Consider the following 21,495-nt stretch of genomic DNA (forward strand, 5'->3'; position numbering starts at 1 on the left):
GGAGAGTGGGTTTGTGGGGGGGGGAAACCTGGATTTGTGCTGGAAATGGCCCAACTTGATTATCATACACATTGTAAGGCAAGTGATCACTTTAGATAAGTTTCAGAGTAACAGCATGTTAGTCTGTATTTGCAAAAAGAAAAGGAGTACTTGTGGCACCTTAGAGACTAACCAATTTATTTGAGCATAAGCTTTTGTGAGCTACAGCTCACTTCATCGGATGCATACTGTGGGAACTGCAGAAGACATTATATACACAGAGACCATGAAACAATACCTCCTCCCACCAGCAGGAGAGTGGGGTGGGGGGAGGTATTTTTTCAAGCTTTGTGTGTATAAAAAGATCTTCTACACTTTCCACAGTATGCATCCGATGAAGTGAGCTGTAGCTCACGAAAGCTTATGCTCAAATAAATGGGTTAGTCTCTAAGGTGCCACAAGTACTCCTTTTCTTTTTAAATTAAAGCGTCATCTTTAATGCCTGGAGCCTCCCGCACGATCCTAGAGCGCGGGCAGCCTTCTGGACCGGAGAAGCGCCCCCCCCGCCCCCCTTCAGGCTGTGGCAGGGGCCCAGCCGCGCTCGCAGCCCCCTCGCCCGGAGCGGGGACTGCCAGTTGCCCCAGGGCCTCGGGGCGCTGCCGTGGGTCCGTGGAGGCTGAACTCGGAGGCCCCGGCCCTCCGCGAAGGAGGATTTCGCTTCAGCAGCGCCCCCAGAGGCGCGGGGCGCGGGCTGCAGCGGGCCCTCTGATTGGTGCCTCTGTTCCCAGCTCCTCCTTTTAGCCCCGACCCCACAGCCAGGGCCAGGCGCTGCTCACTCCGCTGGGCGGAAGAGCAGAGCTTGGGGGTTTCCTTCGTCACTTCCGCCCTTTTCCAGACGTGTCCCGCCCTCTGCCATCCCGGATTGGCTGTCGGGTGAGGCGTCACTAGCGCCGGCGCAGAGCGAACGGCAGCGAGGGGAGGAGGGGCGGCGGCGACGAGACGGAGCGTTTCCGGGTTGGGGGTGTCGCCGCCGCCGCTTGTGTCTGTCCCGTTCTGAGGCCGCCGCGATGAATCGATTCTTCGGGAAATCGAAGCCTAAAGTGCCGCCGCCGAACCTCACCGACTGCATCGGGACGGTGAGTGTGTGAGTGGGGGCTGGGCCAGGCGGGCCGCCCCTCCCCCTCCCCGCGTTCGGGTCCCTGAGGCGGCGGCCCTGGCCCGGGCGAGCGGGGAAGATCTCCAGGCGCAGTGCGCCCGCCGTCACTGTTATCGGGACCTGCGTGAGACTTATCACTCCCGGGGACGCAAAATCCCTCCCGCCCGGCCCTTCCCCGAGCCAGCCACACCCATACGCAGAGCCACGCCCCGAGAAGCACACCGCGACCCGAGAGAGGGAGACGCCCCCCGAGAGACCGACACGGCGACCCCAGAGAGAGAGAGAGAGCGCGAGACACAGCCCCCCCCCCCACACACACCCCGCCCCCCAACGACAGAGAGAGAGAGACTCCTATGGAGAGAGCGGGAGGGCACCTGACACTCCTGCCCCCCCCCCCCCCGAGACGCACAAGACAGACACACAGTGACACCTATAGAGGAGGAGACACCTCGAGAAACATGCGGCAACACATGGAGAGAGAGAGAGAGACCCTCCACCCCCACCCCCCCCAGTCTATATTCAGACTCCTATGGACAGACGCACTCAGAGCCCTGCTACCTCAATGTTTTCTCTGTTGTTACCGACTCTATTCATCTTTCCAAGGGCTGTCACACACACCCCTCCTTTCTTTTCTTGCTCTCTCATAACTCCCCACTGCCTGCCAATCCCAAAGTGCACATTGTGGAAAAGATGGACTGGGCCCAGCGGGAAGCCCACACCATGCAGTTCAAAGGGTGGCCCGGTCACATGAGTACCATCCTCAGGCTGGTGAAGAATGATGGGATTGTTTTTAGCACAATCTCTGCCACAGACAAACTTGCTGCAAAACAGAGTAAAGGCATACAGAGATGTTATGGGCTTGTTTAATTGTCCTTTAAATATGTAAAAGTTGAACAGTATTAATAGAGCAGTTAAACATGCAGTTGAGTACCTGACTGCTGTTGTAATGTTGTTCTTGCAAGAACACTTAGGAAGATATTTAGGCCGTCAGACCACATGATCTGGTGGTCCTTTTGGCCCTTAAAATATATGAAATGCAATCTTCCAGCAAACTTTTGCTTTAGGGAGCATACCTTTAAACTATATATTAATTAAAAGATGAGGAAAAATAATATGGTGCTTTGAGGTATTTGTCTAAGTTCTTGGAAGATTTAAATTATGCAGCATTTGTGATTTAACAGCAAAAGTCTAAAAACAAATAGACTTTTAGCCCTTATGGTGGCAATTAAACCTTCCAAATGTGAACTATAAAACTAATTCACAACTGTCTTCTGGAATCTGCAGACTGTCTGAAACAATTCTTGTAAACAAACTGCCCCATTCATCTCAATGGGTTGTTACCTTTTCAACCTAATGATGGTCCTATTAAGAACAGAATTTAGGCACTCAACTGTGCATAACATGCAATTGCATCAACTGTGTGTGCAAATCAGATAATTACATATGCTAGTGGACAAATAAACAAATGGAAGAGATGATCATGATCAGTGTCTGGGATAACTTTTCCTACTGAGTGATGCTCCTTGCAATTACTTTACTAACTAAAAGTGCTTGGTCTGATTTTTAGTGGTACTCTGTAGAATTATTCTTTAAACAGTAAATCTTCTCCCCTCTTGAAGATAATACATTTGCATAACAGATAGAATATTTAGTATGTACATAACAGATTCCATAATAAGGAAGGAGATGATCTAGTGGCTTTTTAAGTGGCCTCAAAGTGTCACTATAGAGAGCAATGTACAGCAATGAAGATAATGTACACATTGTGAGGTTCTAAGAATTACCTAGTTTAATGCATATAAATATTTAAATACTACATTATCAATTTTGGACACTCTTCTTTACACCATTTGATGGATAGTCTTAGCTGCTGCCTCAGTCCTTTTCACGTTTCTTTATGTTTACGTTTGTTCTTTTCTAGTTGCTCAGCAATGTATGACAACTGAACAGGTGTCTGTGGATGATGAACTGTAAGGGTACAGAAAAAAGGAGTACTTGTGGCACCTTAGAGACCAACAAATTTATTTGAGCATAAGCTTTCGTGAGCATCCGATGAAGTGAGCTGTAGCTCATGAAAGCTTATGCTCAAATAAATTTGTTGGCCTCTAAGGTGCCCCAAGTACTCCTTTTCTTTTTGCGAATACAGACTAACACGGCTGCTACTCTGAAACCTGTAAGGGTACAATTAGTGACCATGATTAAAATTTATTAAGAGTTGATCAAGACTTAAATACCATCTCCTTTTTCAATATAAAAATAATTCCTAGTGCAGCATAGACTACAAGTAATGCGCAGTAGAACAATCCTTAGCAAGTTCAATTATGCTGTGATATACTGATAAACAGAATGCAAATTATTGAGGGAGGTCATTCAATTTTAAGTTAAGTCAGGGTTCACCCCAAAACAGTTACTAAAAATGTAAGAGTGCTCTTCACCCTTTTCTTTTCCTGACAGTTTATATTGGATTGTACATTGTTGTCTCTTATCAGTTACTCCTGTTTGGTAATTTAATTTTTTAGGTAAAACAACAGAAATTAGTAGTTTACTTCAGACAAGTAGTCAGAATACTTAGTTTGGGGTGCAAGAAGGCATAAGTAGAATCTTAGATATGTCATGAGAAACAGAAGTTTAATATTTTGTTTTGGAATAAACTTGTTAGCTCTCACCATGGGCCTTTTCTCTGGAGATAAATGCAGTGTTTCTGTGCTTGTATCATTCACTTGCGCAGGAAAGAAAGTGGTTTAATAATGAAACCCATTTCTCCTTTGTGTATGTTAACTGGGATTCTCCTTAGATTATGTGGAGAATTTTCTCCTACTTTGGACACATATAAGCTTTTTTGTATAATAAACATAGAATTTAAAGACTCTGGACTCAGAGGTTTAAGTCCCAATACAGCCAGGTCATTCCTTTGGAGGCAGATAAACTGAGTTACATTGCAGAGTGCATGGAGGAATCTTTCCATCATCACTGTAGAAACTGAAGTTCTGTCTGTTCTGTGTACATTAATTATGTATGCCATAGAATCTAGACTAGGAGGGTCTGCCTCAGTGTCTTATTTACAATCATCCTGTTATCCAGAATGATGCGTGCTAGTTGTCCAAATAATAATTGCCCTTCCACCCTTGTGATGGTTGGGTAGATGGATGTTTGTGGAGAGCTTTAGGATCCTTTAAGAGTTGTTGCAAGGCTCCATAAATGTACAATATTTTTAAAATATTGTACAATTTATTTTTTTTTATTAGTAAAGCAGCTGGCATAGTGGAAAGCTTAAAGTAAATCTTTCAGTGCCAGCTGTAACCAGGCATTTTGTCCCTAGTGTGGAGTGAGCTGATATCAATTGCTCTGCATAGAAAATGCCTCTGGCAATAGTATATTATCAGTGTCCTCCTCCAGGCTGACAGACCCGTTTTTCTCTAAACAAAGAGACAGTATATAACAGAAGGATAAATGCACCAGAATTAAAATGTTGACAGATTACTTATATTCAGATATTATGATACAAATTGAATTTGCAAATTTAATGTCATACCAATGAGTAAAAATGTAGTATGATTGTGTGCCCCTCTCTAGTAGTAATTCACAGAATGAAAAGCGTAAGTTTTCTTTGAGACACTTCTCTGAATACATATAGTCAATAAAGTCTAGTTTTTTTAATTAATGCTGCTTGGAGGAATCTTTGCCACCTTTTGTCATCTAATTGTCCTTTCCAAAAACCTTTTGACATTTTAATTCTAGTTTGTATAACAGCAAATCTGTATATGTGAGCACATTTTACTTCAAGGACTACAAGTGCCTGGAAAAAATCTTAAGTGTTAGCAATGAATTTTTTGTCTGTCTTCCTTGTACCAAAGGTGGATAGCAGAGCTGAGTCAATTGACAAGAAAATTAGTAGGCTTGATGCAGAACTGGTGAAGTATAAAGATCAGATGAAGAAAATGAGGGAGGGGCCTGCAAAGGTAAGAATCCTATTTGGTGTACACGTGAGAAGGTGAAGTGACTCACACTTTCAGTCTTTGACATAATGGAGCAATGTCATAACCAGTTCTCCAGGTTCTTAGAAGTATCATTACACGTGCTTCCTGCAATCTTGGGGGAGAGTGGGCTACTGTAAGCTTGATTGTATTCTCAGCTGTTTCCCAGATCTGTGCCATATCCATTGCTAGTCTTGAAATAAAGTTGCATTTTCATAATGCTACTCTGTGTAAAACTCAAAAATGTGGCTACGAAGTCAAATACTTTTACTACCTCCTTTTTATATCTACATCAAGCTGTTCAAGATGGTAGGCTTGGTCAAGCACACTCTGGCCACCCAGTCACGCTGTTAAATTGGGTCTTCCTCTGCACTAATCACTGTCTCTCTTTTTCATAGTTGTCACAGGTTTCACTAAATTGAACACCTACAATGGGAAACATTAAAATGTCAGTAAACCACTAAATGTAAACTGTCATTTTTTTTCCTGAGAGATGCAAATGAGATCTCAGAGTGGTTAGGGGTAAAGATGAAAGTGGGACCAGTTTGCTTACTTTAAGGCTCTCTCAGGTAGAGCTTGCAAACCAAAATATGGAGAACAGTGGTGTGGGGAGGAAGCAAGGAGAAAATGCAAGAACTTAAAAGTACAATCTGGGTATCCCTGTGAAACCATTAGGCTCCCTTGGGAGAAGGGAGTCTGAGTTCCTTTTCTTGCTTTCTCTTCCTCCTTCCCCTGCGGCTCTGAGGTCAAGTCTGCAGGCAGTCTCCTTGGTTCAGTTGCGTGTGGAGGAGGCTCCAAATCTTTCAGAAATGGATGGGGGGGGAACCCCATGAACTTGAGAAACGGTGCAAACACCTAAAGGAAACAACTGTTAACAAAGTTTAGTTTGTTTTGAATTTTAAATTGAATGGAAATTCTTCATGCATGTAGTGAAATACTGATAGCACTTTATAAAGCATTAGTTGGTTGATACTGACCATTGAAATGTTTTTGAAAGGTAATGTTCGGAGAAATTTGCCATTTATTTGAGTATGTTCTGCTTTTTCAGTGTGTTTTTCCTTTATTTAAACAGAAGTTATATGGGGTTTCATTATTACCAACATATAGATATGCCTGTTTCAATCCTGACTTTGAGTATTCATTGTGACTGTTAACTGTGTTTAACAGCTCTCACAATTTTAAAGAAAGGACCTCACAGTAAAAAAAAAAATTAATATTATGCATTAAATATTGTAATAATATAACCCAGAGCAATTAAATTGTTACCTCTTTGTTTTTACTAACATCTGGCTCTCATGTCTCTTTCAGAATATGGTAAAACAGAAGGCTTTGAGAGTATTAAAGCAGAAGCGAATGTAAGTTTCAAAGTCTCTTCATCCTTATTTAGTGAAATACTGTTTTGGTTTGGGGAGGATTGGCACACTTTGCACTTCCTCTTCCATTTCTGTGCCATTTCTTGTGAGTATTCTTGCAAACAAATCATGGAAGAAATTGCAGCCAGCTGTTTATAAACATCCAGTTTTAGATCTTGAAGTATCAAAGCTAAAAAATGTCAGTGTTAGCATGTCTGTGCATTATTTGTATAACAATATATAAATAGGTTTGGTATTTAATGTACACATAATATTATATAACGTGCAGTACTGTACACCTGGAATTAAAACAAAATGACTGGGAAATCCTGGGAAATCACTGAAGTTACACTCGAGTTTCTGTCTTGCTTATATATAGGTATTGCTGCATGTTATATACATTTCTACTTTGCATGCATGAATCAGCATCACAGTAAATTCTTTATATGCACAATCAATAGCCCCTTGGGTCTTGCTGGTGTTCTTAACGTTCCGGTTGGACCCAATCAGAGCACACTATGGGTGAACTACGTTTCACCCATATTGCTGTGCCATTAGTAAGTACAGTAATTCCTCACTTAACGTTATCCCAGTTAACATTGTTATGTTGCTGATCTATTAGAGAACATGCTCCTTTAAAGTTGCCCAGTGCTCCCTTATAGTGTTGTTTGGCAGCTGCCTGCTTTGTCCACTGCTTGCAAGAAGAACAGCCCGTTGGAGCTAGCTGGTGGGGGCTTGGAACCAGGGTGGGCTGGCAGCTCCCCTAAGTTCCCTGTGTAGCAGCCGCCCAGCAGGCTATCAATTTTCGGGCAGCTCAGCTCAGCTCCCCCCACTGCCATGTGCTGCTCCTGCCCTCTGCCTTGGAGCTGCTCCCTGGAGCCTCCTGCTTGCTGTGCAGGGGGTGGAGGGAAAGAGGGGTGCTGATGTTAGGGTGTCCCCCTCCCCCACTCCTGTACCCCATCTCTACAGAGCCGGGGGAGGGAGGGGGGCATGACAGGGCTCAGGACAGAGGGAGCTTGCTGGCAGCAGCTGCTGTCTCAACTTGCTGATCTACTTGAAAAGGCAGTGTAATTAAAGTAGGGTCAGCATACTTGAATGGGCAATGCGCCACTCTCACTCACACACACCACGGCACTTTGGGGAATGGTGCACTCCAGTGGGATAACATGCGTTCATCTTCAGTTTCCGCAGGGGATGTTTGCAGGTCTATTGTGTCTCCTCCCGCCATTCGTGCTTTCTTGTAGAGTGTGAGGTTACATTAACAACAATGTGTTAACCCTTGAGGGCTCAGCCGAGTGCTAGTTCATCATTTACTAGCAAGGCATTCCCTGGGAAATATCCCACCCTCTGACTCCTCCACCTCAGCTAAGCTTCACAATCATCATTGCTGTATACAGTATTAAATTGTTTATTTAAAACTTATAGTGTGTGTGCATATGTTTATGTGTGTGTATATGTATAAAAATAAAATGTCTTTTGTATGGTGAAAAAATGTCCCTGGAACCTAAGTCCCCCTATTTACATTAATTCTTATGGGGAAATTGAATTTGCTTAACATTGTTTCGCTGAAAGTAGCATTTTTCAGGAACATAACTACAACGTTAAGTAGGAGTTCCTGTAATGCACTCCTCCCAAATTTGTCAATTTATATCCCAACCAAGCACAGTATATAAAACTGTAAACATGGGCATGCATGCAACCATCTAAGGAAAAGTTTAATTCTGCATTCAGAAATAGCTTAATCAAGTAACAGACATAAATACATAGTCATGTTCAAGGGCCCTTAGAACAAAATTAAAATGACTATTACTGAATACTATTTACAAATAAGTAAAGAGCAGAGGTTGCCTTCTGTTTTTGTTTCCAAGTTTGAAAAGTACTGTTTCTCTTAGGTATCTTGTGAATTTCATTAGGGTTACTTACAAATTGTATGACATACAAATGCTGTATTTAAAACATTACTGTAATACTTTAACAGGTATGAACAACAGCGGGATAATCTGTCACAACAGTCTTTTAATATGGAACAAGCCAATTACACCATCCAATCACTTAAGGACACAAAGACAACGGTATCAGTACATTCATTTCAAGTTTACTTTATTTATAAGTGCTGCAGTAGATACAAGCATCTTGTTTGACTCTTTCTAGGTTGATGCTATGAAACTGGGGGTGAAAGAAATGAAGAAGGCTTACAAGCAAGTCAAAATTGATCACATTGAGGTGAGCATTTGTACTGCTTACTACTAAGCTATCCAAATATGCTGTTAAAATGCTAAATAGTGGCTATTACCGTGCACACACAGTTTATTTGGAATTAAACATTCATTGCCTATACCAGAGAGAACAGTGAAAATGAGCTAAATGCACAGCTGATTGCTTCCATCAGAAATGGGCAGCTCTACAGCTTTTGTTAAAGATGAAACTGATCTAATTTTCTATATGCTGCTAATCCTCATCATGTGGATTTTTAATTCCTCTGACTATACAACCCAGCACTTGGCTTTCAATTCATCTAACTGAGTTATGCCACTGGAACTACATCTCTGCTCCAGCCACTTTTTCCTCCCAAACTTTGATGATCTGCTCTGGTTATGTCCTCCTCCCACTTTTGTTTCCTAATGTCCTTCCATGTTAACTTTGTTACTTCCTGTTAGGATATAGATATTCAGGCCTGTCTGTAAAGGCCTATACTCTAAGAATTTAGGTACTTGGCTTGTTATAGAGGTATAAAAGAATCAAAATCACTGTCTGCCGGTGTAAGAGCCTTCTCTTACTGTGACAGTCTGAGGCCCTGTGCTAAGATCTCTGGCTAAGCAGCAGAGGCAGCCATAAGCTGGGAAGCGACTGCTCACCTCCTCACATTCCAAACTAGTCACATTGAAAGAAGGTGCTATTGGGCTGTTAGGAATACAGTCCTGTCGTGATAATGCCTATTGCCCCCAGAGAAAGGGGAGTGCTTAGAAGATGTAAAAGGAAACTTTTTTAGTTTGATAGCATCCTGTCTGGCAAGAACTCACTTATCAATAGCTGGGATGTGAAATCCTCACTTCTGTATAGTTTTGTCATTATAGTTCCCACTTTGCTATTGTTTGTCTGTATAATCTCTGTCTGGTTCTGTGATTGTTTCTGTCTGCTGTATAATTAATTTTGCTGGGTGTAAACTAATTAAGGTGGTGGGATATAATTGGTTACATAATCATGTTACGATATGTTAGGATTGGTTAGTTAAATTTCAGTAAAATGATTGGTTAAGGTATAGCTAAGCAGAACTCAAGTTTTACTATATAGTCTGCAGTCAGTTAGGAAGTGGGTGGCGGTGGGGAAATTGGAATCATGTTTGGCTAGGGGCAGGAATGGGAACTGGGACATAGGTGTAAGGCTCTGTGGTGTCAGAGCTGGGAAGGGGGACACTAAGGAAGGACACTGGAATCATGCTTGCTGGAAGTTCACCCTAATAAACATTGAATTGTTTGCACCTTTGGACTTTGGGTATTGTTGCTCTCTGTTCATGCGAGAAGGACCAGGGAAGTAAGTGGGTGAAGGAATAAGCCCCCTAACACTTCCCTCCTTCCAAAGCGGTTCTCCATGTTCCCAACCTCTCCTCCTGGTACCTTCTGAAAACATAATTCCAAGAGGTCTATAAGGCCTAGTCCTTCCCTAAGAAGTTTTTTACTAAATAACTATGACTTTGCCCCAAAAATGAAAGTGCAAAGGTTAAAACACATTCTAAACGTGGCTGCTACATCATCTTTTTGGTGTACTCTATCACCATTTCTTTGTTTAGGTACAGTGTCTACATTGTAAGCCCTTTGGGGGCAAGGCTTGTTGTCTTATCTGCATAAGCATTTAGTGTAAGATTTACACTAAAATCTGTATTTTTTTTTTTTTAATTGATTGACTTCATCATGGCACAACTCAAGTTAGTCCTCATTCTTTAGAATACCCAGATAAGCTTCTGGCTTTCTCAAATTTCTGTACTTGAGGTTGATTCTTTCCAGGCCTCCCAATTAGTGTTTTTAATAAGTGTTAGTTACAAATATGGATATATCCTTAGCACTGAACATAAATGTGTCTATGGCTTTCAATTTTGGGTCTCTTCTTCCTTGTCTATAAATTGTTAAAAACCAAGTGTCTGAGCTGAAAATATTGATAAAACAAGAGTTTGATATATAATACTGTACTTGGAATTGTGGAAAAGACTTCATTGTCTTCTAACGAGACAATCATCCTAATGTGGAACTACTTCCATCTTCTCAATAATAATTTACTGTTATTAAATATAATAATGCTTTGGATTGTCCCATAATGTCACTGGGCTGATCACTTTGTGTGTGGCTTTTAATATCTGACCAGATGTAGTATTTTCTATGGGAACATCCATTCTCATGTCTACTGGTGTTTGGTGTGTTTTGTGAAATCCTATCTAATCACATTTCCCCATTCTTCCTATCCATGTTGGTTCTGTCACTTCACTCTTTCAACTACTTCTGATCCCAACTTCCCCCCTTCATCAGTGGCATGAGTTTCACCGCTAACATTCCTGCTCTGATCTCTCATGCTTTAAATGTCCTTTCAGCCCATTCTAGATGCTTCTGACCCCATTCTAGAACGTCCAGCCATCTAATATGGCTTTGCCATTGATTTTGACTGGCTTCATTTGCAGTCTTGGAAGTTTGTCTGTTTTTAGTACGCAAAGAATCTATTAAGCATGCGAGGAGACTTTCATCATTTGGTATGAATGTAAGTGAGGAAAAAATGGTTGCTGCACTTCCACACTAGAGTTCAGTGTATGAAATTTAAAAAAATATAGTTCAGTTTTGCTTTTTAGTATGTGCCTCATGTCTTCCTTCTGCTAGCTAATACTAGATTCTAGTTTAAGTCTTTTAAATTCACTCTGGAGAAGTATAAAAGAACCTGCTACGTTCAGAGATTTTGGTGCCAGTTCCCCTCCCTCTATTTCAGTCCATTTATATTTTATTTTTTTTAACTGCTGAGAACCCAGAGCGTTACACCAAATGCATAGTTAACACAATATTCTATTATAACAATTTCAAGCAGGATTTATAAATTAAAATCGCCCAGCAGAGGAGCTTGTTCTGCATCATTAGCTCCTGAGTCACTTCTGAATTTCACTGTATAGTTATAGTTGAATCCGCTTGTAACTCTGCAATTGGGACAAGTGTAACTTCTTTGTTGCTACTACAGGACATACAAGACCAATTGGAGGATATGATGGAAGAAGCCAGTGAAATCCAGGATGCACTGGGTCGTAGTTATGGAACACCAGAGATTGATGAAGATGATTTGGAAGCAGGTTAGTGAGTATAGGGAAATTCAGCGGTACTGTTATTTTCTGCAAGAGCACAATTTCTTGCCTGCCCTTCCACGCGTGCCGCCCCCCCCCCCCCCCAAGAAATTAGTGGTAGCCAGTTATTTTTAACTCAGAAGCTGCACAGGCAAAAGCACAAGTTAATGTATTAAATAACTGACATTTATAGAATTCTGTGGTTACTGAAGAAAAAATCTTTTCCATGGGGTTAATTCTAGTTTCTCTCTAGTGCTTTTATGTATCACTAATTGTCTTGTTAAGTAATTTGTTGGCTCAGATATAGATGGTGGTTGCTTCTTTATTGGAGCAGATTCCCTCTCCCTCAGCTTTCTGAATATGAATCCCCTCTGCATTGTCAGATGTTGCTTAGTGCACAAACAATGCTCCACCATCCCTGTCGATCCTGGACCGCTGTTTCCATGTCCTCTTTGTTGTGAAGTCCCATAAGTTTTCATTTTCAGAGTAGTATTTGGTGGAGGGATTCTGTCAGTTGGCCCTGTGACAGGATCCCTGGGGTGCAGCCTGGGTGCACAGATGCTGACTCAGCCATTCTGTCCTGGGCATCCTCTCCCAAGTGATCAGTGAGGAGACATTTCTGTACTCTCACTATTCCTTCCCCAGTTTTCTCCTCTGGGCCCCTCCCTAAGACACATTGCTCTGTGCTCCCTAGGAAGGGGTCTATCCCTCGTTTAGCTGCAAACTCTGCCAGCTGACAACTGGGACAGTTTCTTTAGCCATTGACAATACCTCTCCTGCCCCCGATCCTGAGGGTATGTTGCCTTCTGCTGGACAGGAGCTAATCTCAGCCCCTCCTATACTTGGAAGCATGTGGCTTCCCTGTGTTACAGAGTCACGGGAATCCTCACCCAACTCAGTGGTTTCTGAGATTCCCTGCCCCTTCTTTGGGCTGTCCTCTGGGACACATTTATCTATGCTCCCTAGAGCTGGATCTATCTCTGGTTCAGCTGCAACTTGCTGGCAACTAACAACCTGGACAGTTCTCTCCCTGGCAGGCATTACACCCCATCCCTTCCTGATGTGGTGTTGCCTCCAGTTGCAGTGCAGGAACTGGTCTCAACCAGCCTCCCACCTGGAAGCATGTGGCTTCCCCCTGCTGCAGAAGAATCAAGGAGACTCTTTCCCATTCTCTCAGCAGTTCCTGAAACCTTACCCTTTCCCTCAGGAGTCCCAGCATAAAACTCCCTCCTGCTGCAGGCAAATATTTTAACTTGAGCTACACGGAAAAAATCATTACCAAGAATCAGGTTGACTAGAAGGTGTTCCATTACCCTCACAGTCAAAACACTTTCCAAACCTTCTCATGCCACATGGATTTTAGCTAGTGGTACGAGGAATCTGCTTTTGCCCACCCCCACAATCTCTGCCATTTGGCCAGATAACATAATGGCCCATACTCTGCTTAGCCAGAGATCTGGGCCCCTGTATCCCTTTGCCCTAAGCATTCTTTGCCATTAATTTGGACAAGCGTAACATGCTCCATATCTGGTTCTGCAGAAGCTAATCTCACAAAACCAGTATGATAGGTTTTGATTGCCTGGGGGGTTTCTGTATGGAGGACAGCAGAACTAACATGAGCTATTGGTTGCCTGTTTCCTCTTAGCATGGGGCATTTATTCCTCAGATGATCAGTGGAATTGCACTGATAGCACCTTTTGGGCTCTTCTGTTTTTACAGGAGATTTGGGATGAGGGTTAGAGGAATGGTTTTGGGGAGGTGAGTACCCAGCCTCCCATCCTCTTGCTGGGGATAAAATGGGATCTTCCCTTCCCACCAGCTTTAGACATCTCTTTCAGTGGTTTGTTTTCAGTAGATGCCTGGGTCTGTTCAAAGGCATCAGCTAGAGATGCCATCTCATCCACAGACTTTACATTTTTGTCCCATTGACACCGCTTTACATCAGCCTTGTATATGTCTAGGAAATGCTCTTGAGCCACAAGATCAAACATTCCCTCAAAGCTGGGTAACACCTTTGCCCCTCACCCACTTTCCCATCACATCTTTCATTTTGTTCACATGTTCCCCATTACTCATACCAAAATCTCTCCTAAGAGTCCTAAATTTAACTCTATATGTTTCAGGGTTAATCTGAAACCGTTGCAAAACGGTGTTTTTAAATTTACAATAGTCTAAAGCATCCTCAATGGGCATTTCATTAGATACATTCAGAGCCTTACCAGTTAATTTTGCAATCAGGGTAGGAACTCTCTTGGCATCAAGGATTTCATGCACTGCCTGCAGCCTTTCAAATGTGGTCAGATATTCAGCAATATCATCTGCCTCATTGTATGCAGGACATAAATGGTCCCAATTGTGGATTTGTAGCGTGATGAGTATTGCTGGGGTTGGTTGGTTCTGCTTCTCTAGCAGGTCCAGTTGGTGTTTTTGCTCCCACTCTTTCTTTTTCCTCTCGCTTCCTTTCTCTTTCCTCCGCTTTTCCTTTATCTCCAGTTCTTTCAGTTCCAATAATCTCTGATTCTCCCTCTCCTTTTCTGCAACCTGCAGCTTAAAAAGCTCCAACTTCCAATTACTTCACTGCTTTCAGTCATTTTCCTGCTTTTCTGTCCCTACGTCCAAACAGAAAATAATAAACCGGTAGCTTCCTCCTGACTGTCGTTAGCCACCATACGTAAGATCTTTACACCAGTGTATAAAATGCAAATCTTGCTCAGTACAACAAGCTGTGTATTTCACCCTGCTCGCCATGCCACTGGGATGGGATTCCCCCAGGGTGCAGCCTGGGACTGTGGGAGCGCTGTGCCCCCTTAACCCTCTTTAGCCTGGGCTGTGTCTCTCAGTGCCTTGCTAGTGACCAGCAGCAAACCCGTCCAGGTGCTGTTATCACTCAGGAAAACCGCATGTGGAACTCTCCCAGCCAGCTAGATTGCATGAATGCTCCCAGAGCCACTCATGAATCACACAGGTAAAGGCACCAGCCAAATCCCCCTAGCACTGTACCTCAGGAATATACTGTCTTGCACTGCTCAAGATGGGCAGTGCAAATTTATTAATTGGTTCACCACTTCCACAATGGAAAGTGGACACACACCAGCCTTTGCAAATCCCGAGCAGATTTACCACACACTTCAGGCAGACTCACTGGTAAAGATAAACAGTAAAACAAATTTATTGACTACAAAAGATTTTAAGTGATAGGCAAAAAGTCAGAGTTAGTTACCAAAATAAAATGTAAGCATGCAATCTAAACTCTCAACCTTATTATACTGGGCAACAACTAGATTAAACAGGTTTTCCTCACCCCACTGGATATTGCAGTTCATGATACACAGATTTCACCCTTAAAATCTGAGCCAGTCCCCTCAGTTAGAGTCTTCAGAGTGTCCTTGTTGCTTGCAGTGTAGGTGGGTGAGGGAGAAAGGCCAAGCATGGGCCCCCTGTGTTTGATTTTTATACCCTCAGTCCATGTGCTTGTAGAACACAAGTCTAGGCATGTCTGGGGGCATTGCTGAGTCTCCAGGCAAGGCTGAGCAATTCCCCTAGTGTGGTCTCATGCCCGGGAGTCATTGAATTGTCGCTCCCTTGTGGGACGATGGTTGTTGATGGGTTGATTCATACCCCGCCCGGTGGTTACTTTCCTTGCTGTTGCCTCTGGGGAGCTAATATGTGGCGGATTCCCCCAACTTACAGCATATTTTAGTGACAGCCATACAACAGAATTCTCATAACTTCATATGCATTAATGGTATACATATATGGATCGAGAAATGACTTTCAGCAGATCATAACCTTTCCCCTGATACCTTACAAGGCATGCTTTAGATGTAAGATCATGATTGTATAGAAATGAGGAATATGGGGGTTACAGGGTGCTCCCCCAAGGCATAGAATGTCACAGGCCCCTTTTGTGTGTTCCTCCAACTGCCCTATGGCACGTCTGCCAGGGCAGATGCTCTGGTTTTGTTCTTAACACATCCCCCAGTAACTTACTTTACATGTATTTTTTTTTTTTTCCTTGCAAAAGAAATCCCTTGCTTAATTTAACATCACCGTGATCAATCGGTCCTTCAGCCCTTGTATAGCTATAACATATGTAATGTAATTCAATTTCAGAACTGGATGCCTTAGGTGATGAGCTTTTAGTTGATGAGGACAGTTCCTATTTAGATGAAGCTGCATCTGCTCCAGCAATTCCAGAAGGCACCCCAACTGATGCAAAAAACAAGGTGGGCCTTTTCCCTCTCATTTAATAAATGTACAGTAAAACTTGTTTTAATCAGTCACTCATGAAACTGATAAAGCTGTTGCTTAATGGAAAGCCTTAAAGGTGGAGCAGAATTGTGCTTAGCATGTTTGGAGATGCTTAGGATAGTCTCTTGTATAGATTTCCCTTGTATGCTTTGGGGGGCCAACTTTATTGTACAACCTAATGTCTTTCTGCTGTAAAAATCTATTTCCCCATAAGGTCCTGACTGTAATTAGTTGAAAGGGCTGTCATAGTGTACTTAGCATTTTTACATGTTTTTTCAAGTAAACCTAAACCAGCATTTCCCATGCTTTTCCAACTTTTTTTCACATGACTTTTGTACGTAAGCATATGTCAGCTGATTGATGTTCAATTTTCACTTTTTTGGGCTATAATAAAATCAGTAAGTGAGGTTGGCTACAGAAAATACTGATGCTCCTATTTGGTCTTGTAACTCCTACTATAAAGTAATCTTAAAGACTGATACATAATTCATTAAACTATATCTTTTTTTCCATAGGATGGTGTATTGGTGGATGAATTTGGACTGCCACAGATCCCTGCTACATAAACATGCATTTTTAGAGCACATTGGAAATGGCAAGTTACTTCTTACAAATCAAATTAGCAAAACAGTTTTTGAAATCCTGGAAAACTTGCCTTTTCAGTATAACCTTAATATCACTACATCTTAAAATGCAATATGAATGGCTGGTGGTGTTTCCTTTCTTGGAAGAAAGTTGATATATTATTGACTTTTCTATTAGAGGAGTAAAATTGGCACAATTTCCTTCAGTGGATGCATTCAGTCTACTAGGTTTTGAGTATCCGGTGTTTTATGGAAGAAGTAGTACATGAAAAATAGTGGTGGCTGTTAATAGTTGAGCTTTGTCTTGATTTGATTTGTATTACATTTCTGTTTTCTGAAACAAACTAAGGCTATGTGGCTGCTTACCTTCTGTAAGATAGCTTCCTTATTACTTACTGTACTGATTTAATAACCAATGGATGCATTTTTAAGAATACTTCAGTTCTGAGACTTGATATTGTATTTGTAACTCTTAATTATAACTGTAACAAATAAATATATACAAAGGTTATCTTTAACCTTATGTATTCCATTTTGACATAAAAGTTTATACCATAGAGTAGCTTATCCTCTTGTGTGGTGTTTTTGGTAGTAGTTTTAACCTGTCCCTTGTTTCCATCAGTGTCATTCAGCATTTGAGCATGGGCCCTCCCTTAACATGCTTAGTCTAAAGTTGGAGGTTGGTCATGATCCTCAAGTTTCTCCACCCTTTCACATATCTCCCTCTTGGAATTCTAAAATAACATTTCTTTAAGACCATTGCTACTGCTGTGCTTCTCCTCTTGTCATGAGTCGGGGCATTTCTACTTTCTCTATTATTGGTCTATAGATTGTCTAGCAAAAAGTGGTTATAGAACAAACCGCCATCTCCCTTTCTTTGGACCCATTGGCCAGAAGAGTGAGAGTACTCTCAAACTCAGATCTCCTCTACCGAAGGTTGTATTGTCAAGTCTTGTAACAGACTGTCTTTCAGTCTGGCCCAGATAGTTTTCCATTTTTATCAGGAATGAAGTATACAAATGTTTGCTGTACAGAAACTGAAACTTATTTATGCTTAATAAAGATATTTTTCCAACATAAATTTTAAGAACACATCCCTCCTTAATTGTAATGAACAGTTTGGTTTAAAAAAGTAAACGTATTCATATGTAATCAAAAATACAAAATAGTTTACTTGTAACCTTAGTTCTTGCTAGTAAGTTTTCCTTCAGCTAAAGAAGCAAGACATTAACAATAATAATAATAATAAGCCTTAGAACTGTTAGCTGGTTGGGAACAGAGAGCCCTCCATTAGTAAACTTGTACATTAGAGAAATGTTGCCTGGAATAGTCTACACATATGTGACATTTTCTTCCCATACAAGAAACTGAAGGCAAAGAAAAGAATTAGTTGCAGTACACATACCCTTCCTAAATCTAAGTGGTGATGAACATAGCTAAGTACTGTACCTAGTATAAAGCAGAATTTTAAATTATCAGATTTCAAAATCTGTTTAAAATAACATAGATGGAAACTGGATTTTAGATCAGATTGTTTTGGACTTGTATACAGCATTTTATGTAAATCATCTTTTGTTAATTTAACCTAAAGGAATGTAAATAAAACATTGTATTACAGAATTGATATTTTTAAACTATTCAGTGTGGAATCAAATATTTTACACAGATTGTGAAGTGACAACAAAAATTAGATCTCTTTAGGATCACTGTAAATCTGTATTCTCATTGCATTAGTTGTTGGCGAATTCCAGTTTACTGTGCATGAGAATCCAGTATCGTCTGGGCAGGGGAAGCAAATAGTTTTAGAATATTGCCCTTTGGAACTGTTTGGAGATTGTTTCTAATATATTTTAGACTTAAGTCATAAGTTAGAGAAAGAAAAGAGCTATTAGGCTATAGAACCCATCTCCTCCATTAGAGGACCCATCAGAAACTAAATTGAAATTGTATACGATTTTTAGCTAAATACCCAAGAATAATTTTTTTACAGTGAGCAAGGCAAACTTCTGTTTGAGACATCTTAGTAATTGGAATCCCAGGCTTTCTATCTTTAAGTTAATTACTAGAGTTGGTCTAAAAATATAAAAGCAATCAACATTTCCATGCAACATTTTGATGGAAAAACAATTTCAACAGAATTTTTGTTCCATTGTTGACCAGCTGTATTAATTTCCATATTTATTATGGAGACAGGGAGGGGAGATAATTTTTTATTGGAACAACTTCTGTTGGTGAGAGACTATTCATTAGCTTGTATCCCTCACTAAAAGAAGTTGGTCCAATAAAAAATCTTTTCCCATCTTCTCTCTAATATTCTGGTTCCACCACAGCTACAACACTGCATACAATGCATTTATTATGAACATTTCCTTCTTATATTTATAAAGCACTTTCCCCTTAAAGTAAGTAGCAGTATGGGAAATGTTCCCTGCTTGCCCTAGTTCAGTGGAAAAAGAAAACTGGTTAGATTTTTAACAGTAAATTTTAAAAAAATAGAGGGTTTTTAACCCCTCCAAGGTGCAGGGCATAAACCAGTTTCTGACTATGGGTCTTAGGAGGAAACCTCCTGGGGACATGTTATAATTGCCAACTGCAGGGTTTCTTGTACCTTCCTGTTAAGTTGCTGCTACTGCCTGCTTTTGGAGACAGGATATTGGACTAGATGGATTGCTGGTCAGATCTAGTGTGGTATTTCCTACGACTGCTGACAGATCAGGTTGCTTGGTGTTCTTCAAAAAGTTAAGTGCTAAAATAGTAATGTCAACATATTTTTTCCCAAGTTGCTATGAAACTGACTGTTGGTGTAATCATACTTGCACTCATACTGCAGATACTCCGAAGTGCTTTTCTTGTCTATAAATGGAAATGCTCTTAATAATGAACATGCCTGTTTCCTCGGGGCAGCAATGAACAAGAGCAAGAAGTGTACAATTACATATTCCTGCCATTTAAATTTTATAGAGGCTCTCATTCAATTTTCAGATTTGCAGATGCATAATTCTTTGCATTGATTTTTAGGTTGGCATAGGGTAGCCTTTTGCTCTCCTAGTTAGGTGTATCTCAGCCTCCCTAAAATGTGAGTCTCCAGAACTTTTTTATAAAATTGGTTTACACTTTTTGTGGACATTTTTCCAATTTTATTATTACAGTGGTATTAACTCTGTAAATGAAGATTAGAAAAATTATCAGTGTTACAACTTCACATTATTTGAACGTTTCCTGTACACTGCACTGATAAAATACAAAAAGATCTACTAGAGAAGGTACCAAAGGGGTTTCTGTTCACAGAGTGCAACAACCTTAGGATGCCAGTTCTAAAAAAGTGCAGAAAACACAAGTTTAACAGTTGTAGGCCATAGCTCAGGCAAGCACCACCTGAACTTTAACTAGAGCCTGATCTATCAGCCCTGGGGCCCCAATCCTGTAAAGATTTAACCCCGTGAGTGGTGTCATTGAAGTGGATAGGATGATACCATGTGCACAGTAACACCCCAGAATTGTTCCAGGACTGAGGCCTCGCTTCCAGGAGTCCTGGGGCCTCTAACGCGGGGCTAGAGCATCCCCCCCCCCCCCCCCTTCGCTGCTGGGGCCATTAGCCGACGAGCAGCAAGCGGAGCTGAGGCGGCCTGTGTACGTGCGCGCCCCGCGCACTCGGAAACGGAGTCAGGACCCAACGCGTCAGGAGCTGAGCGCTAAGAGGGGAGGACCCGATTTCCACCCCGGAGAGCCGGCACCGCCCTGGGCCGGCTCCTGCAGCAGCAGGGGCCCCAGCCAGGCCGCGGCTCCTGCAAAGCCATCCCGCGCTGTCTGTGCTGGTGGGGGCGGTGACGCACCCGGAAGCGCACCGCTGCCCGAGGGTGGCGGGGGGGGGCCGCGCGCGGACTCCTTTCCGGTGGCCCCAGCGGCGGCTTCTGCTGTTTCCCCGCCTGCGCAGCAGCGCTGTTTCCGGCGCGCCCCGGAAGCACTTGGTGGCGGCGCTTCCCTGGGAAGGCGGCGGCCTGGCGGAGATGGCGTCGCCTGGGAGCCCGGTGACCGTGACCGTCACCTACAGTAAGAGGCGCCCGGGGAGCGCGGGGCTCAGAGGCCGGGTCTTTCCTGGGCGTCGCTGGCTGCGGGCCGGTGTCTCTGGGGAGCCGCCCCGGCCACTCCCCCCTCGCCCGGCCGGGCCCGCTCGGGTCCTGGGGGGGGCGAGTCCCGCCTTCGTGGCCGGGAAGGGGCGCGCTCGCGCCCCGCTGCCGCAGCGGCCTCCCCAGCGGTCAGGGCCCGGGGCCGGCGATGCCCTTTCCCCGCGGGTTGGAGCCGGGAGCTGTGCGCCCCCAGCCGGGTCCCGTGTCCCTCGGGACACATCGCCCCCAGTGATCAGCGCCCCTCTCTGGCTCAAAGTATCCCTTGCGTGCGTCCGACCCCGTGTGCCCGGCCTGTGGCTCTTGCAGCGGTGAACCACACTGTGCTTAAACGACAAATCCCGCAACCCCACAAGGGCTTTGAACCAGCCGCAAAAAATCCTCTTTGCTTTGCCTTGATCTGAATAGCGCAGTGGCAGAAGCCCAAATTTGGGATCGTGGTTTCTTTGTGTTAGGTGCTCTGTACTCAAGGAGGAAGAGAGTCCCTGTAATAAAGATCTGAACCTGATCCTGCAGACTCTTCTGCCCATGTGCAATCAAACTAAACTCAACATAGGTAACATGGGAGTTAATGCTCTTTTTTCTGAATATATGCCTAGGCAACTGACAAAAACAAAATCAAGATCTTTTTGGAAAATGTGTCAACAGTTTTGATGTATTTAATAAATACAGGGAGGCCGTATGGTCTTGTGGATACAGCAACAACTACCTGGGTGAATTTGGGTATATCGCTTCACCTATCTACCTTTGTTTCATTGTCTGTAAAA

The 21,495-nt window shown here is 42.7% G+C and overlaps 2 protein-coding genes across 8 annotated transcripts in view; both read left to right on the top strand.

The window, feature by feature from the left end:
• The first annotated feature begins 917 nt into the window (after nt 1-917).
• CHMP5 (charged multivesicular body protein 5) lies at nt 918-18,241 on the top strand. Its single transcript, XM_077810905.1, has 8 exons — nt 918-1,115; nt 4,990-5,094; nt 6,418-6,464; nt 8,440-8,533; nt 8,613-8,684; nt 11,670-11,778; nt 15,883-15,995; nt 16,536-18,241. Exons 1-8 carry the CDS (start codon nt 1,047-1,049, stop codon nt 16,584-16,586), a joined length of 660 nt encoding a protein of 219 aa, XP_077667031.1. The 5' UTR covers nt 918-1,046; the 3' UTR covers nt 16,587-18,241.
• Nucleotides 18,242-20,541: 2,300 nt separating this feature from the next.
• The window catches only part of BAG1 (BAG cochaperone 1), a 34,739-nt gene continuing 33,785 nt past the window's right edge, over nt 20,542-21,495 (top strand). For 6 of the 7 annotated variants that reach the window (XR_013345252.1, XR_013345251.1, XR_013345255.1 and 3 more), the window contains exon 1: nt 20,566-20,654. Coding sequence is in view for 2 of the 7 variants with exons in the window: in XM_077810906.1 (XP_077667032.1) it covers nt 20,612-20,654 (43 nt within the window). In the remaining 5 variants the exon portion in view is untranslated. Of the gene's footprint in view, nt 20,655-21,495 lie in introns of all 7 variants that reach the window. The other variant, XM_077810907.1, reaches the window with a different exon arrangement.

Source organism: Eretmochelys imbricata, chromosome 2 (genome assembly GCF_965152235.1).
Source record: "Eretmochelys imbricata isolate rEreImb1 chromosome 2, rEreImb1.hap1, whole genome shotgun sequence".
NCBI lineage: Eukaryota > Metazoa > Chordata > Testudines > Cheloniidae > Eretmochelys > Eretmochelys imbricata.